Source organism: Gorilla gorilla, chromosome X, assembly GCF_029281585.2.
Source record: "Gorilla gorilla gorilla isolate KB3781 chromosome X, NHGRI_mGorGor1-v2.1_pri, whole genome shotgun sequence".
Taxonomy (NCBI): domain Eukaryota; kingdom Metazoa; phylum Chordata; class Mammalia; order Primates; family Hominidae; genus Gorilla; species Gorilla gorilla.
This window is the reverse complement of record NC_073247.2, coordinates 148,039,614-148,059,132: the sequence shown is the minus strand read 5'-3', so window position 1 is coordinate 148,059,132 and position 19,519 is coordinate 148,039,614. Positions and strand designations below refer to the sequence as shown.

The window sequence follows — 19,519 nt, the reverse complement described above, 5'->3', positions numbered from 1 at the left end:
GTGGACAGAAGACAGGAAGTAGCATTTTATGTTTTAAAAATCAGTTTGCCATGGCTTAACAGAGCCATGCCTATTTTTCAAAGAGCTTCTGCGGGGTGTCCCTTTACAGAGGACTAGTATATGTGCAGTGAAAGAATACAGGAAATACTTCTCAGGTGAGCAATTGCCTTTGCCATAGTTTCCACGATACTTCTCAGTGCCTGCCCATTTCACTGCAATCACCTTTCGAAATTTGTGCCCCAAGCAAATCTTGGATTAGTCAACATTCTTGCTTTAGACATTTCAAGTTCACTTTGGAATTTCTCTTTTCTGAAAGTGAATCATTCCAAAATAAAAGGCCTTATAAATCCTCGTGAATTGTCCATACATAGCATTTCAAAGCATGATTTTTGTATATATCACAGATTCATAGAAACTTAGAGATGAAAAGGGCATTAGAGGTAACTCAGTCTAACTGCACGACTTCCCCTATTGATTTTCTTTTGTTTTGTTCTCCCATTGGCTTTATGCCCTACAATAGTAATACAATTTTTTCCTCATGCCAAAAAGAACCTACTCAGGAAGGAAGATGCAACTAAAAATGTGGCAGCCCTAAATCTCAGACATAAACATAGGACATCCCCTCCAGATAGGAACAGACCCAAAATGCCCTCAAATTGCCCTTTGACCCACAGTAAATGTCATTCACATACCTGCTTTTAATTTGGGTTTCCAGATTAGCAAGAGAAAATTCACTGTTCTGAAATATAGAATTCAACTGTACAAGACAAAAAAAAATCAGTTTTAGTATTCTGCTCCTCTAGTTTAACTCAGCAAAATCACCTGGGATGGTGTGATCATTAAGCTGCACTCATTATTTCAGCTGGCTCAACATTTCCATCTGCTCCATTAAGTTTTTCCATTTACGTTTTACCTGCTGTTATGGGCTGAATTGTGTCTTTCCAAAACTCAAATGTTGAAGCCCTAACCCCGAATGTGGTTATATTCAGAGATAATGCCTTTGGGGATGTAAGGTTAAATAAGATCATAAAAGTGGAGCCCTACTCCAACAGGACCAGTGTCCTTATAAGAAGAAAAAGAGAGACCAGGGATGCGTATGCACAGAGGAAAGACCATGTGAGGACACAGTTAAGAAGATGGCCATCTGCAAACCAAGGAGAGAGGCCTCACCAGAAACCAACTCTGCCAGCACCTTAATCTTAGACTTCCAGATTCCAGAACTGTGAGAAAATAAACATCTGTTGTTTAAGCCATCCAGTCTGTGGCATTTTGTTATGGTAGCCTGAGTAGACTAATACACCTACCCATTTTCAAGGATTTATAACCAAGCCATAGACACTTGAAAATAAGTGCTGACAGGGAAAGAAGGGAAACAGATATGATTATTTGCTGTTGGGAGATGGTGCAAGTTGGTGTCACCTATCTGGGAGGCCATTTAGTGACAGCTATTTAAATGTGAAAGGTTCACATCTTTTCATCTACTGATTCCAATTCTAGGAATTTATCCTATAAAAATACTTAAGTGCCTTAAAATTTCCTTCTAGGGAATTGTTTTCAGCATTGCTTCTTTCTCAAACTTTTTTTTTTTTTTAAAGAAAACAAGATCTCGCCATGTTGCCCAGGCTAGTCTCAAACTCCTTGGCTCACGCAATCCTTTTGCCTCAATGTCTCAAAGTGCTAGGATTACAGGCATGAGCCACAGTGCCCAGCCCAGCATTGTTTCTAAATATAGAGAAGAAGATAGAAACAACTTAAATGTCCACCAATGGATTTAAAAAAAAAAACTGTACTACAACCATGTAGTGAAATCCTATGCATCTGTTAAAGTGTATGATTTATATTCACCAGCATGAATATGTGCTAAGATACATGGTTAAGTGCAGAGAAGGGGGAGCAAGTTGAAAAATAGCATAACTAGTACAACTACAATTATTTTGTAAAAGAACACACATGCATCAATGTTATAATATGCACAGAAAAAATATCTAAAAGAATGTACCTTAAACTATTAAGAGGAGTTAATGCACAGAGCAGTATTAGAGAGGACATTTACTGTCTGGGTTTTCGATGTCAGTGTCTGATTTTGTTACAGAGAGTATGTATTAGTCATATCAAGAAAAAATTAAGGATAAGTAAAACATTCATTGTGTTGGAAAAAGAAATAAAATGCAGAAAACAATAATACTTAAATACCATTGTATTTAAGTATACATTTTGTTATCACTGCTCTCCCACTTTTCCCAAATAGGAAAATTTGGCAAAGACTCAGAATTTGTGTCTCTAAAGGGAAATGTACGGATCTCAACAAATGAAAATAATAACGTTCCATAAAAGCTTTCAACATTGGCACTATGAAAGAGAGATTGCATACATTCTCATGATGTTGCTTACAGAGTAGACAGATTTGCAGCAAAAAAAAAAACTACTTAGCTGTGAAATTTATTATTGGTAGAAAAAAGTAAAGCCTAGTTTTAATATACTCTGTCATATATATAAATGTATATATTCACATATATTTATATATGCCATAAATATGCAAAAGATTATTTTACCCAATTTTCTGTAAATTCATTTATAACACTGGTAATAGGGATCCTTGGCTCTTCAACAAAGACAGAGAAGCTCATTTCAACATTGTAGAAGGAAACTGTAATTAAAAATAAGGAGGTTAATTTTATTCATTTAGTTCAAGAAATTTGACTTCTGTAAATTTGGTGAAAAGTGTTCTCTGTTTTAAAGTAAACCTAATAATAATGTCTCATGCCTAAACTTAGCTTAATTTAACTCCAAGGTCAAGAACCAACACTTTCGGCTCCATATCAAAAAGCAGAACAGGATGTTACTATCCCAATTTTGCTTTAATTATTTGGGCACTTCCTTGATTTCTAGTTGACAGACACTCCACAAATCCCACCAATTCTCCACTCTCATTGGCCAACAGACTTTCAGTCCACTCAATGGCCAAACTGAACATTATCTCAGAAGATCATTTTCCCTGAGAAAGTAACTGTTTTTTTCTTCCTGTGCCTTGTTTTCTGCTTTAGGTTTTTCTCTCCTTTTTTCCCTTTTGCTCTTGTGTATCCTATCAAATTTCGATTGTAGAATGTTAAAAGTTGCAGGAATATTCCAAATTTGAACAATATGGAAGCCAAATATTCCCTGGCCTTGGACAAGCACTCCTAGTCAGCTGCAGGTAGGGATTGGAGAAGGCTGAGACCTGCGTAAAAGGAATCCAAAAGGCAAGATAAGATATATTTTGGTGTTTTTTTTCTGGTGTTTTCTGGTGTGTGGTCAGCATGCTCAGACCTAAGGCCATATGATTCTCTTACTGGGAAGGGATGAGGTTCCTAGTCCATGTGCACATTGGCAGAATCAGAGTCAGACAGTCAAGAACAAAACAGGTGGAAAGTAGGCTTAGAAATTGTCATGCTGAGTGAAAATATACATTTACATTATATTTCAATAAAGCAAAGACAAGAAAGATGGCTAGAGAATTTTGTATTTGGACAAGGTACTCACTGTACCCATTGTCTGAAGGAGATAAGAAACACCTGCACCCTTCTTCATTCTTTTCTGCCTTCCAAGAATGCGCCACTTTGGAGAACACATGACCCATAGTGCATGAATTCTGTTGGGGCTACACCACATGCATTATGGAGCAGTACCTGTGGACTTGGTGGCAGTAGGCGAAGTCGATGCTTCCGTAGATAGAAAGGAAGGTGTGGAGTCCAGCCAAGTTGTTTCAAAAAAGGACGATATTGGTGAAGACACAGTTGCTGTAAAAGGATATGTCACCCCAGTGGATATGAGTGGAAATGAGGCTCCAGGAACAGTGGATGTAGTAGTCATTATATTTAGAAGGGGGTCCAGTGTGGGCTTAGGAATAATTAAAGTAGAGGGTGATGATGCCGTTGGAATTCTGTTCCATGAAGATGTTATTGTAGAGCTAGGCAGAGGCATGGCACCAACAGATAGAGTGTGGTCAGTTGTAGAAGGTGACATAGTCTTTCTGCTGAAGGATGAAGGATGAGACACAGTCCTGGGGTTGGCAGTTATTGTGGTTCTGGAGGATGCCTCAGGGTGTGTGGAAATGTACACAATGTCATCTGTGACATTTATAGACACAGGGAGAGAAGTTGGGAAGCCAGTAGTGATACCACCCAGTGTAGGTGTAGGAATGGTTTGGGTGAGTATGGTGCTCATAGTAGCAGAGGGTAGTGTTGTCAAGTTAGTGAATGGGTGCGCTGATATCATGTCAGATGTCAGAAATGTTGATTTTGACACCTCTACTCTAGAGGAAGTCATAACATGAGGGGCATTAGATACAGTTGCCGGAGGGGAGCCAGAGGGGAGACTAGATAAGAGCCATGTCAGAATGGGTGACTTTGCAATTACAGATCCTGAAGTGGCACCAGAAAGAATTGATGGGAGTGTGGTCCCAGGAGTTACAGATGTGGTCATTTTCTCAAATGTGTGCTTAACGTCAGCCAATGTGGAAGTGATGGCTCTTAAAGATATTGATAATGAAGGGTTCTCAGAAAGCCCATGGTTAGGAAGAATTCCTGACATAGGAATTGATGACATTGCCATGACATCTTTAGATACTAGACCAGCCTGAGAGACTGTGAATGTTGACAAAGGCCCAGGAACAAGGTGTAGAGTCTCTGTTTCCATCTCATTGGATGTAGGTACATGAATAGTGGTGGAAATTGGAAACTGAGAACCTTCAGCTGTGGGTATGTTCCAGGAAGTCATAAGCAGAGGTTGGGTATTACTAGATGTCATTATTGTTCCCAGAACTGGAAATTCAACCATTTGGGATGTGGGAGGAGGAGAGGCCTTTGGAGTAGAGATCTCAGCTTCAGTACTATGAGGTGAATAAACAAATGATGTCAAAGAGGGTAGAGTTGCACTGGATGGGGTCCATGGAGGGTATGAAACAGGGGTATTCAAAGATGTGGCATAGTTTGTTAAGGAAGTCTTTTCTAACAAGGAAGTCATCTTTCTAGTATTAGAAGAAAGGTAATTGGTGGTTGTTTTAACATTTTTTGTGGGTCCAGAAGCACTCTTAAAGCTAGTCAGAGATGGGGAAACCTGAATATCGAAGGAAGTATGGAGACTATCTGCATGAGTAGGTGAAAGCATATTTTCAGGAACAGTGATTCTGGAATAAGTATCTGTGAGAGCTACCCCTGTACCACTGTTCACAGTAGATAGGGACCTGTTAGTAATCCCAGATAATATGCCCAAAGTTGTAGCCTCATCTGCTTGTGATGACTGTTGAGTTGCTGATAGAAATGGTGAAAATGTGGTCTTTGGAATGGAGGAAATAGCTCCAGTGTTCTTAGAACTGAGTGGAGAGAAGGCAGTGGTGCCTACAAATGGAGTCACTATCCCAGCCATAATGGTGGTGGGAATGGTTTTTACAAAGGGCAAAGTTGGCTCTGTTGAAGAGAGAAAGGTTGTAGGTGTGATCCTGGAAGGTGCCTCTATCATTTCTGTAGTGAAAGCAGAGGAAACCATTTTGTTTTTTGAAGTAGCCCCAGCATATATCACAGGTGTGACATCCATTGTAGATGTTTGCACGGTCATAGTAGTCCTGGGGGTAACTGAAGACAATAAAGTAGAGAATAACCCAACTGTTGTGGAAGTGTCAGAAGAGACTGTTGCAGGTGTGAAAGCAGAATTATTAACTGGCCTTGAGGACATCTCAGACATAGGCCCAGAAGTGGCTGTACAGGGACTTTTCAAACAACCTGGATGCATTGTTTTAGAAGATTTAGTTATCACTATTGGGGGAGTGTCAGAAACTTTTTTGGAGGTGAAGGCAGTTACATTAACTGGCAATGAGGACATCTGGTAAACAGGAGTGGACGTTGCCATAGAGGATTCTCTAGGAAGCATTGTAGGTACATTTGGAACAGAAAAGGCTGTAGTGATCCTGTCGGAGAGAACTGTAAAACCGTCATTATATAGTCCAGCTGTGGAAAGAGACAAGGACTCAGGGAAAGTCTGTGTGCTTTCAGAAATGAAAGAGGCAACTGAAGTCACCTCAGGTTGTGTCCTAAGTGAATGCAAGTGTGAAAAAGTTGTAGTGATGTCCACAGGATTTGATATTCTTGCTGAGCTGGAAGTTGTGGTATCTACAAATGAAGTATCCTGGCCATATGAGACAGAGTGAGTCACATAGGTGGAGTTTACTATCATTTCCACGGTTCTGGGAGTATATGCTGGAAGGGCACTCGTGCTTTCCTTTTCAGGAGACAAAAAAGTGGTGATTGTCAGAGCTTGTGAGGGGAGAGCTGTTTTCCCAAGACTGGTAGACATTTCTGGAATGTGAACACCTACTGTGTTACTTGAGGTCAAGGTTGGTGTAATCTGTGTGCTTCCAGAAGTGGGAGATGAAGCCAAATTTCCATCAGAGGGAGTCCCAAGTGGAATCTCTGAAGGCGAATGTGTTTGGTGACTGGAAATTTTTGTGGTCTCAGGAAATCCTGTATCTGTCATTTCCAAAGATGGAGTACCCCAGGAGTATGAAATAAAAGAATTCTTTGATGGGGACATTTCTGTCACCTCCATAGTTCTAGGGGTTTTACTCAGGGATATGGTCATCTGGTCTTTGTCGGAAGATAAGACAGAGGTGCTAGTCACCAATTGGATGGACACTGGTGTGTGTACACGATGTGTGGCAGACGAAGAAATGTGACTGTTTACTGAAGTAGTAAACTTATTGGCAGAGATGTGTGAGGGTGTGGTCTCATCAACAACAGAGGTCTCTGTGGTGCCAGTAGCCAAGCTGGCAACATCTCCACCACCACTGAAAGTATACGGGAAGCTGAGAGCATAGGTAGAAGTCTCCTCTACTTGAGATATGGGTTGAGTTGCTTCTGTTGTAGACGTAGTTGAGATCACATGAGTGGAGGATGCAGGAGGAATGTTGTCAGGGGGAGGTTTTGAGCAGACAAGAGTGTGTGTAGATGGGGTTACTGTATCAACTGAGGTAGAGAAAAGGGTGGTCTCAGCCTTAGCTGTCACAGGAGTGGAGAGTCTCAGTGAATGAAATGGTGTTTCTGTCAGAGAAGGAACTGCCATGGATGTCTTCCTGACAGAGATTACCGTGGCCTCTGAAGTGGTACGAATCAAGTCTCCATGGGTAGGCACAATAACAATGGTTGTGGAAGCAGTCTGATCCAAAGGTGGTACCAATGCTGTGGTCATTGTAGTTGACGATAGGTTTGAGACATCTGAGAGCACAGATGTAGAAAAAGCCCTGGCCAGTGTAGAAGGCTCAGACATGGTAACCTCAGTCTCCTCAGCCACCACAGAACTGCCATTAACTGGCAATGAGAACATATGAGTAACAGGCATAGGGATTGCTGAGGAATGAGCAGCTGTAGGCTGTGGAGGTAAGATACCATCAGACAAGGACGTAGCTGTCCTGTCTGTAGGGGTAGTGGCGAAACTGGTTTCTGATATCCTTGTGGTAGAAGCACCCAGGGGTTCACCGAATATATGTGTGCTCCCAGAAGTGGGAGATCCAGCTGAAATTCCCTCAGATGTCTCTGAAGTCCAATGTGCTACATAGGTGTGGTTAAAATTAAACATTTCTGTCATTTCATTGTATGAACTCCTAGGTGTGGTTTTCACCAATTTTGTCAAAAGCCAACTTTCTCTCACCTCAGTTGTTGCAGTTTTATTATCCAATGGGGTACTTAGCTTTTCTATATCAGGAAAAGAGGAAACAGTGACAGAAGCTGTCACCATTTGTGCTGATTCATCTGTCACTTCCAGCATTGTTGAAAATGGAGAAACCTCAGCCACTGCTGCTATAGTTGATTTTCCCATAAGATAATGGGAAGTTGCTTCTTTTCTTGTCACAGTGGCATTTAATCTTTGTGTTGTTGCTGACTTTGGTACAGGGGTCGTTGTATCTCCAAATACAATTGCACCATTTATTTCTGTTTGTGTGGTCTCAGAAGCACTTTCCTCAGTAGAAAAATTTGGTTGAATGCAAGCAAGAGTAGATATTATATCTACTGATGGAACAACAGTCTCCCTTGGTGTCAAAGGAAGTTCATTTGCAGGTTTTGTAGACATAGGTATTGTTTTTAGTAGTAAAGTGGTAAATTTAAATTCAGGCATATTGGTTATGGATGTGGTTCCAGAAACTATGGAGAAATTAGCAAACCATGGTGATGTCAATTTGGATACAGCTGTTGTATATCTGGCCGTAGTAGCATCATTGGTAGTGGTACCTTTGCCCTCTGGAGATGCTTTCAGTGGGGTGATATTGGTAGTTGCAGATAAATGTTCTGTATGAGTAGTATTCTCATGAAATGCTGATGTAAAATTTTCATTAGGCACAAATGTGAGTATGGTGGTTGTGTTCATAGATGCCAACAGGGCCTGGTCTGGCCTGGAAGTCCAAATGGTCTCATTGCTGGAGAACAGATGGGCAGCTTCATCAGTTGTGGATGTGGGACCTGACTCAGATGCCTTGGATGTGGAAGCTGATCTAGTGGACATCAAAGTAAGCACGTGTCCATCAGCTGTAGGTGTATTCTGGGTGTAAACTCGTCCTGTGATTGTGGAGGAAAGCATAGTTTCAGCCACTGTAGATGCAAGTGTGATTTCAGGAGTTAAGGCTGTACGTGTAGCTTCAGCATCAATAACTGTCTGTACACTCTCAGTCCCAGTAAATGAAAAGGATGTTAAGAAAGAAAAGGTCTTAGAGGAGGTCTCTTTAGACATGGAAGTAGACATGGCATCTTCCACTCTGGGTAAAGAGACATCCTGAAAATTTGTAGATGTCAATTCTGTTTCAGCTGTCCTTGGGGCAGGTGTGGTCTCAATAAGCCTAGTTGGGAGAGTCAATGAATGGACTGTAAATGCTATTTTCACATCAGTTGTTGCCAATGGAAATGTTGTCTGATTTCTAGGAAATACAGAATCTACTGGAGCAGCTGTGGAGATGAGCACAGGCTCAGGTGGGAATGCTGATGCAGTCCCAACATGAGTAGATGCAGGTGAAGTCTTTTCCACTGTAAACCAAGGTACAGTTTTGGCAGCTGTAGATTCAATGAACTCCTGGCCAGCTGTGGAGATAGGGAGTGCCCCAGTATTTGTGGATTTTTGTTTGAGACAAGGTGTTGTAGACATAGATGTTGACTCAATGGTTGAAAATAAAGATGTTGTCTTCATAACAGCCGACTGAGATTTAATTGCTGAAGTTGTAGATACAACTGAATTCTTGGTAAATCTGGATGTGGGTAGGAAATTAGAAGGTGTAGGTGGTTGAAAGATTTCAGTAGCCATGGCTTCAACCATTTTTGTTGTCTTTGTGCTTTCTGAAGATGGAGATTTCGTTTTTTTCATGGAATTGGTAGTATTGTCTATGGATATACTCTGGGTAGGCAGAGAGATGGCTGATGAAGTTGATAAAACATCCACTGCAAATGTAGCTGTCTCATCTACCAGTGCCTTTAAGATTTTTTGTGCAGTCATTGTTTCCAGAGGTGGAGATGTTGTATTGGAATATGATATGGTTGTGTAATCAGTTGCAAATATAGGTATGCTTTGAGACAATAGTGTAGAGGAATGTGCAGTCTTTTGTGGTTTTACTCCAGTAATTTGGGATGGAGTGGTCATATCTATCTGTTGTGAAACTGTTGTACTTTTTTCTTGAATTGTCATATTTTCAGGAACAACTAAAAAAATCAGAAAGAATGTGTTATTTTGGATTCAGCTTTGGAAATTAGAGACAACTAGAAAGAGCTCTATAATTTCTTTTCATTTTGTAAGAAAGTATCACAGATATAACCAAATCACTTGATTACTTGATTTTCCTTAAGATAATTTTCTACTCTCTAAGATCTCTATATGGCACTCATAACACCCTGGTTAAGTAACTGGTAGGAAGACATCCATTTCGTAGTATCTTCATAAAATATATAAACATTCCTGAAAGAGGGATGCATGCCACAGTAGTGCATTGATTAAGAAGACTAGCTTTGGGAAAGGATCCAATTCCTTGAAAAATACAGCTATAAGAACTCAGTTAAGAAGAAACAGATAACTTGAATAGTCCTATATCTATTAAAGCAATTGAATTGTGTAGTTTAAAATATTCCAAAAAGAAAAATCAACCTTAGATTCAAATGGATTAGTTTTAAATGCTGGCTCCATCACTTTCACACCCATTACACAACCTTGGACTAGTTGCTTAACCTCTCTGTGCTTCAGTTTCCTCCTCTATAATATGAGGATTATAATAACACCTATCCTATAAAATCGTTATGAGATTGAGTTAATGTGCATAAAACACTTAGCATAGCTTCTTATGCAGAGTAAGTGCTCAAAAAACAGTTGACTTTCACTTGGTCAAACTTCTATCAGTCATTTAAACACTAGATTGAAAATGTTTTAATCTGGAACTCCCAAATTAACATTTATTTAGTAGAAGTAATGAGTTGAAAATACTCTTTTCATTGCTTTCCACTACACATCACACTCCTGCGTTTTCTCCTACTTCTCTGTCCACTCATTTTTAGGCTCATCCTATTTTACCTGACCAAGGCTTTGTCCCAGGACCTCTTCACATTTGGCTGCATAGTTTCTCTACACCTAGGATTTCAATTTACACCTATACACAGACAAATCTCAAAGTTATATCTCTTGACCAGATCTCTATTTTGAGCTCCACATTTATATAACCAATTGTTTACTTGATATCGTTTCTTGGATATCTCATTAACACCTCAAACTCAACATTCTCCAACTTGAACTCATTAGCTTCTCTCCAAACTGGGTCCTCTTCTGGTATTCCTTTAGTGACTGGCCCTACACTATCATACATTAAATTACGCAAGCTCCAACTCTCTCTCTCTCCTTCTGTCTCCTTCATTCTCTCTCTCACCTGCCATAGCCAATCCATAATCTTGTCCTATTGATCATAGCTCCTAAATATCTCTTGGCTCACCCCAGTTTATCTCTATCTCCATCACTTACCACCCTAACCAGTCACCATCATCTTTCACTTAGACTACTGCAGTAGCCTCCCAACTGAACTAGTCTGCCACTACTCTTGGACCCCCTCTAATCTGTTCCATAATACAACCAAAATGAACTTTTTAAGTGCCAATTTGATCCCCTTCCTCTCTCTCTCTCTCTCTCTCTCTCTCTCTCTCACACACACACACACACACACACACAGAGAGAGAGAGAGCTCTCTTTAGTTGCTTTCTATTGCTCATAGGATAAAAAGAAAATTTTTTCTTAATAAAGCCTATAAAGCTATGCATGATTTGGTCCCTCTCTAGCTCTTCAGTCTCAATTTGTGCTAAGTCCCCTCTGTTTTTTTTTTCAGTCTTTCTCTTTTTAGTTCTCTAATACTTGGCATGCCCTTTCCCACTACAAGACCATTGCATTTGCTGTAACCTCTACTTAGAATGTACTTCCCATCCTTCCTCATCTGATTAACTTCTGCCAATTCTTCAGTTCTCAGCTCATGCATCACCTCTTCAGGGAAGCCTACCTTCCCTGACTTCCATGACTAGCTCACACCAATCTATTTTAGACTCTTATGACACTTCATACCTCTTCTTCATTTAATGCGTCATAATTGGAGATTTACCTTTGTTTGCATGTGATTTTTAATGTCTGTCTTCCTCGCTAGACCACATGGACAGAGTCCTCATCTTTTGTTGCCCACCATTGTATCTTTAGTGTCTATCCCAGTGCCTGGCACATGGTAGATGTTTAGTATCTATTTGTAAGCTAATAGAATAACTGAATAAGGCTTGGAATGATGTGAGAGCAGTGTGAAGATTCCTATCCCTATATCTACTGGAAAGTAAGAATTGACAGGGTATGACAACAAAGAGGATTTAAGAGATAAAGAAGACAGAAATCTCAGAGAACTCAAAGTTTGCTTCTGGGCAACTCGGAGAATAGTGGTAATATTCATAAAAACAGAAAAATTGCCTCACTCAGAAGAAAAACACCCAGTTCAGACGTGGATAAGTGGAATTTAGGATGATAGTGAATATCCAAGTGAAAATGTTACATAGTAAAATTCAAGACTGAGTCATGATCTTTCTCCAATTGAAATCACCCAAACATCCATATTTACCTTAGGGAAATTAGTATTTTGAATTTATCCATCTGAGAAGCATATTACCTATGATGTAGGAATAATTGTGGTAGTAGACAATCTACTGATTTGTTTCACTGTCTTGAGCATTAAAATTACGTATAATTTGCATATCCAGAAATTTTGAAGTGTGTGTAAGATGTTCTTCAGGATTTTGTGGTCATTAGCAAGTAGAATGAATGACAATCCTCCAATTGACTGTATAGATGAGTTGATAAAAGTACACACATTTTTAAGGGGAAAAGTCAAAGCTATATAAAAAGTACTTTTTCACTTAATTTTATGACATTTTTCCAATTACCACAGATGCACATTATGTTAGGCCTTATCAAGAAACTGGTATATTTCAGCAGCCAAGTGTGTATTTCAAGCTTTATGCTTTCAAATTTGTCCATAACTCCACGTGAAAGGAGAATTGTCAGGATCTTCATTTCCAATTTTGTAGGTGGGTTTACACCAGCCAACTGGCTTAGCAAACCTCCGTGAAAGTGTCACTTCTAGCACATTTGAGGAGTGTGGCATCCTAGAGCCTGAAATCACTCTATGAATGCACTAATTGTTGAGAGAAGAGTTCACAATTCCCTCTCCTTTACAAAAGATTAATGATTGAACTGCATTCACTTTTTAGGAAAACAATAAAACACTAAATACCATAAAAATCTAAGTTATCTTCTTTGATGCAGCATTCAAAGAGCACTATTGGAGTAATCCATAAGTAGTGGAAAACTCTTTTAGAAGACGGGGAATGGGAGTTAGACATGGTATTTTTATCAGAGAGGGCTGAGCCATAGATGTAGCAATTGTTATTAACACTTCCAGTAAGCATCTCAAGAAGGAATATAAGATTTAGAAAGATAAAAACAAATGAGTTGAGCTAAATTGCCAAGCAGGTGGCATTTTAAGTACCAGAGATCTCGAGAAATAATGCATGTTACATTGCTCCGTTTTAACCTAAAGCCTGGGTTTCTATATTTCAGCAAACCTTCCATTAAATCTTTCAGATGCAAGGTTTCTTCCAGAGGGACTGCTGTATCAAATTTTTCCTCTAAAGTCTGTATTAATAAAGACTAAAGTCTTCATTCATTAAAATCCCAGAATTTTAGAGCTAGGACTTGGAGATTATATTCAATCCTTTCATTTACAGATGAGGCCCAGAGAAGTGCAGTGTTGAAATGAGATTTTCACAGATGAAAGATTTAGAGAAGAAATTAGACAGTATGTAGAAATGCCTCAATTATCCAGCACTCATAAATGTATGCCCTCAATTTACATGGAAACACCCCAATCTGAGGAGAAACAAAGAAAGAAAGAGACTCTTTCGGAAGGTACCAAGGAGAAACAAAGTTAGATACTAAATGCCAAGTTCTGCGAGTGCTGAACACTGCAAGAAACAGCAATCACCCAAAACAGTGAAACAAACTTTAGAGGACAGCATTGCAATGCTAAACTAAAACATCAAGGCGACTTTGCTGGCCCAGGAATCAAAACTCAGTGGGGATCCCAAATTATGGACATTCCCTGATATGATATCTGCCTCGAATAATCATTCATATCCTAGATAAAGACAATTCAATCAAACAATCGGTAGCTTTTTAGAATCAGGATCCATTGGAATTAAAGATTCCTATAAACCTTAAGTCTAGAAATTAATTGCAATGGGTTGGCATTGAAAATGATCTTGAACATTCAAGATCATTTTGTATAATGTAGGCTGATATTGAATATAAATTTCTTTTATAACTTAATTTGTTTATTGGTGACTTTATTGTCTTAATCTGTACATACTTTTGTTTTTCTTAAATTCAGTAATTCAGACTTTCTGTGCACCTATCATTTCTAATGAGTGAGGTTCACTTTACTTCTGCTTCATCAATCTTTCTCTTTTCCCTATATGTGGTAGGGATTTTTTTTATCCTAAATGGCACACTTATCTCCATTGAATTTAATGCCTGTCCTTCTCAGAAAAGAAAATGTTGTAAGTGAGTAAGGTAGTTACAATGCCAGTGATATTATCTCTGTCATTTTGTTGCACCCTATCTGTCTACGCATACACACTCAAGAGCTTTTACTGCCCAAGAACTGATGTTAAAAGCAAATGCAGACTTCTCAACTGAACAAGATGGCATAGAGCCACTTTTCCCTGCTCCTCCCCAAAAGGTACAACTATAAATCCTGGAAATGGTGTAAGAGACAACCAAAGGAGAACTATGAAAGGTGCTAAGAATAAAACAAACTGGTTTGGGACCCCAAGAGTAAAGGAACAACATAGTGGCAGTTATCTTCTCCCCCTCACCAAACCCAGCATAAAAATGCGGCCCAGGCCCTATGCTTCCTAATCCCCAACCTAGCAACAGAAGTCAGTCCAAGTAGGCTCATTCCCCTTCTGGATCAAATGGGAGTCCCTCTGACAACTTCAGGCAAGTTGGATACTCCAGCAAGGGGGACTGACTGGGCACCTTGCTAACAATAAGCAACCAAGAGAAGCACTCTCCTTCCCTAACAGGCCTGAATCTCCCCTCTCCACCAAAAAACACTGGCTGAACATAACCCAGTCTGGGAAGACTATTGTTTTTGCCAACCCAAGGTTTTCCTCGCCCACTCAGAAAAACCAAGGCAGGCAGGCATAAGAGGAAAAAGGGAGCCAGTAATAGCAAGTGGCCTGATCCAGGAAGTCTCTTTGTCCCTGCAGTACTGAGATTCTCTTCCCTCACCCAGAGACTCCAAGGCAGGCAGGGGAAACAAGAAAAAGGGACTCTCCAGCAGCAGGTGGCCAAGTCTACAAAAACTAGCCCAAGATTTTCCTTTCCTGTCCAGAGACTAGCGGAGGTCAAGAGGCATTGGTAGGGTGATGCCCCCACATCCATCCCCCTCTGAGAGACAGCTGGAGGCCTGGCCTAAGGAGATGCCTTCTGCTCCCCACCCAAGAAGCACTAGCAGAGACAGGTGGAAGCCTCAGAGGTACCAGATAAACCAAGCAAGATGAAATAACATCACAAAGACTCTAAAAATTAAGTTGTATTTGGAAGCACAGCCCACAAAAATGGACCAAGACCTGTGTGCTAAGCCTAAACAGAATGACTGACTGCTAAAATAAAAGATTTAAATAAGACCCAGAATCTCCTAATTGACAAAATGTCCAAGATACAATTTTTTAAATTACCTGTCATATTTAGAAGCAACAAAATCACAACTTGAGTAAGAAAAGATAATCAACTGATGCTAAAACTGAGATGAATTAGACACTGGAATTATCTGACAATTATATTAAAGCAATCATCATATAAATAATCCTGCAAGCAATTACAAATTATCTTGAAATGCAAAAAATAGAATCTCAGAAAAGAAATAAAAATTGTTAAGAAAGAATCAAGGTGATGGGTTCATAGGTGCAGCAAACCACCATGGCACACATTTACCTAGGTAACAAATCTGCAAATCCTGAACTTAAAATTTTTGAAATTATTTGAAAAAAAAATGGGGCCAGGCATGGTGGCTCATGCCTGTAATCCCAGCACTTTGGGAGGAAAGGCAGACAGATCATCTGAGTCCAGGAGTTTGAGACCAGCCTGGCCAACATGATGAAACCCCGTTTCTACTAAAAATACAAAAATTAGCCAGACGTGGTGTTGAGTGCCAGATACTCAGGAGGCTGAGGTACGAGAATCCCTTGAACCCAGGAGATGGAGGTTGCTGTGAGCCAAGATCGCGCCACTGTACTCCAGCCTGGGCGACAGAACGAGACTCTGTATTGAAAAAAAAAAAAAGGAACCAAGTGGAAATTATAGAATGAAAGAATACAAAACCAAATTTTTAAGACGAGCTGGATGGATTTAATAGTAGAGTAGAGATGACAGAAGATAGAACAGGTAAACATAATGATAAAATAATAGAATTCACCCAATCTAAACAATAGAGAAAATGCATTGAAAAGAAAAATGAAGACAGCCACCAGGACCTGTGGGACAATAACAAAATATCCAACATTCATATTACCATAGCCTTAAAAGAGAGGAGAAAGACAATGGGGCTGAATATATATTAAAAAATAAATAAATAAAGGCTAAAAGCTTCCCAAATTTGACAAAATACACAAACCTAGAGATTCAAAAAGCTAAACAAATTCCAGGAAGGATAAAAGCCAAAGAAATCTGTGGCAAGGCACATCATAATTGAACGTTTGAAAACTAAAAGACAAAAAATTTTGAAAGTAGACAGAAAGAAACAAATATTGCTTATAGAAGAGCAACAACTTAAATGACAGATTTCTCATCCAGAACTAGGGAGGCCAGAAGAAGCTGTCATAATATTTTTCAAAAGCTGACAGAAAAGAATTGTTAACCATGAATTCTATATCCAGCAAAGCTATCTTACAGGAATAAAATGGAAATGAAAACATTCTCTGATGAAGGAAAATTAAGATACCTTGTCACTGGCAGACCTATCTTTAAAAGATTAGCTAAAGGAATTACTTCAAACAGAAATAATTTTTTTTAAAGAATCTTGGAGAATGAGAAAGAAAAAACGAGCAAAGGAAAGAACAAAAATATGGGTACATAAAATAGATGATCCTTTTCCTCATGAGCTTTATAAATCATATTTGATGATTGAGACAAAAATTGCAACATCATCTGATATTTAAAACAACAAAATTTAAAAGTGGCTGGATATGGCAGCTCATGTCTGTAATCCTAGAAATTTGGGAGGTCAAAGCAGGAAGATTGCTTGAAGCCAGGAGTTCAAGACCAGCCTGGGCAGCAAAGTGAGACCCTATCTCTATCAAAAATTTTTTTAAAAAATAACTGGGCGTGGTGGTGCACACCTACAGTCCCAGCTACTTGGGAAACTGAGACAGGAGGATTGCTTGAGCCCAGGAGTTTGAGGTTGCTGTGAGCTATGATCATACCACTGCACTCCACTGCTCTCCAGTCTGGATGACAGAACAAGATCCCTTCAAAAAAAATCTAAAAGGTGAGGAAGGTCAAAGGACCAAAATGGAAGTGAGGTTTCCATACTTCACTCAAACTGATAAAATGTTGACAACAGTAGTAAGTCACATTTTCATATTGTAATACCAAGTCCAGCCACTAGGAAAACCATGCAAACAGAAACTAAAAACCCCATAAATAAATCAAGATGGAATATTAAAGTATGCTCAAGTAACCCATATGTTGCTGTTTACAAAAGAATGTACTTTGAATATCATCATATAGGTAGGTTGAAAGTAGAAGAATGGAAAAATTATACCATGCAAGCAGTAAGTTTAAGGAAAGTAAAAATGGCTATAATAATATTCACTAGAGTACAGAGCAAGGAAAATTACTGGACTCAAGAAAGGACACTACATAATAATAAATGCATTGCTTCACCAGGAAGACATGGTGATCCTAAATGCATACATATCAAACAACAGAGCCTCAAAATACATGAAGCAAAACTGATGGAGCTGAAAGGAAAAATAGTAAATCCATAATTATAGTTGGGAATTTTAACACCCCTGTCTCAACAAGTGATAAAGCCACTAAACAGAAAATCAGCAGGTATATAGAAGTTCTGAACAACACAATCAACAGACTTTAGTTGATATAGAGCACTCCACTCAACAATAGCAGAATATATATATTTTTGAAGCATTCATGGAATATTCACCAACATAGACCTTATACTGGCCCATAAAACAAACCTCATTTAAAGGAACTGAATTTATAAGATGGTTTTCTCTGATTATTATGAAATCAAACTAGAAGTCAATTACAGAAAGACCATAGAAAAGTTCTAAACAACACACTTCTGCATAACCCATGAATCAAAGAAGACATTTTGACAAAAAAAATTTAAAACATTGAATTAAATAAAACTATTTTAATCAAATTAAATTTAATTTTAAAAATTTGGGAGATACAACTAAAACAGTGCTGAGAGGGAAGATTATAGCACTAAATGCATACATTTGAAAAGAGGAAATATCTCAAAACAATAATCTCAGCTCCCACCTCAAGAGCCTAAAAAAAAACCCAAGATAAATCCAAAGCAGGCAGAAGAAAAAAATAATCAAGATCATAAAAGAACTCAACGAAATTAAAAATAAGAAGACAATAGAGAAAAATCAATGGAGCAAATATGATTTTTTAAAGTCAATAAAATTGATAAACCTATAGCAAGACTGATACAAGTAAAAAGAGAAAAGCACAAGTCAGTCATCAATATCATAAATGAAACAGAGAATATCACTACTTATTCTGCAGCAATTAAAAAGACAATAAGAGAATATTATGAATAACTTTATGTTCACAAATTCAACAAGTTAGAAGAAATAGACAACTCCTCAAAACTCATAATTTACCAAAGCTCCATCAAGAGGAAATAGACAATCTGAATAGCCCTATAGCTATTAAAGAAATTGAACTACTAATTTAAAAGCCTTCACAAAAGAATCTCCAGGCCCACATGATTTCACTGGAGTTTGCTGCCAAGGAAGAATTAACACCAATTTTATAGAATCTCTTCCAGAAAAGAGGAACACTTTCCTACACATTTTATAAGGCCAGTGTCATCCTGATACTGAAATCAGACAGAGACAGTAAAAAAAAAAAAGAAACTACAGACCAATATCTCTCCTGAAATTAAATACAAAAATCCTCAACAATGTATGAGCAAACTAAATGAAACAATATATAAAAATAATTATATACCATGACCAAGTGGGATCTATTCCAAATATGCAAGGCTGGCTAAACCTTTGAAAATCTATCAATATAACCCACAATATCAACAAGATAAAGAAGAAAAATTATATCATCTGATCCAAAAAAGGCATTTGACAAAAACTCATATCCCTTCACGATACAATCTCTGAGCAAGTTAAGAATAGAGGGGATTTTTAGCAACATGGTAAGTGGCATCATCAAGAAACCTACAGCTAACATCAACTGTAATGGTGAAAGATTGAATGTTTTCCAGCTAAGATCAGGAACAAGGCAAGGATGTCCACTCTCACCAGTATGATTCAACATGGTACTGGAAGTTAGAGGCACCCCAACAAAGCAAAAAAAAATTTTTAAGGCATTGCAGATTATGCAGTAGTCCAGATAGAAAACCTCAAGGAATCTTCAAGAAAAAAATCTACCAGAACTTATAAATGAGTTCAGAATACAAAATCAACACACAAAAAGCAATCACATTTCTATGTCCTAAAAACGAACACGCAGAAACTGAAATCAAAAGCACAATGCTATTTACAATTGCTCCAATGAAAATGAAATACTTAGGTATACACTTAGCAAAGCATGTGTATCACAAAATGCTAATGAAACAAATCAAAGAAAACCTTAAAAAATGGAGAAGCACACTGTGTTCACGGATTGGAAGATT

The 19,519-nt window shown here is 38.6% G+C and overlaps 1 protein-coding gene across 1 annotated transcript in view; it reads right to left on the bottom strand.

The window, feature by feature from the left end:
- The window catches only part of ADGRG4 (adhesion G protein-coupled receptor G4), a 110,481-nt gene that overhangs the window by 62,543 nt on the left and 28,419 nt on the right, over positions 1-19,519 (bottom strand). Inside the window, exons 4-6 of the mRNA XM_031006059.3 lie at positions 3,666-9,707; positions 2,553-2,647; positions 693-757 (exon numbers count right to left, since the gene is read on the bottom strand). Coding sequence (XP_030861919.2) covers positions 693-757; positions 2,553-2,647; positions 3,666-9,707 — 6,202 coding nt within the window. The remainder of the gene's footprint in view (positions 1-692; positions 758-2,552; positions 2,648-3,665; positions 9,708-19,519) is intronic.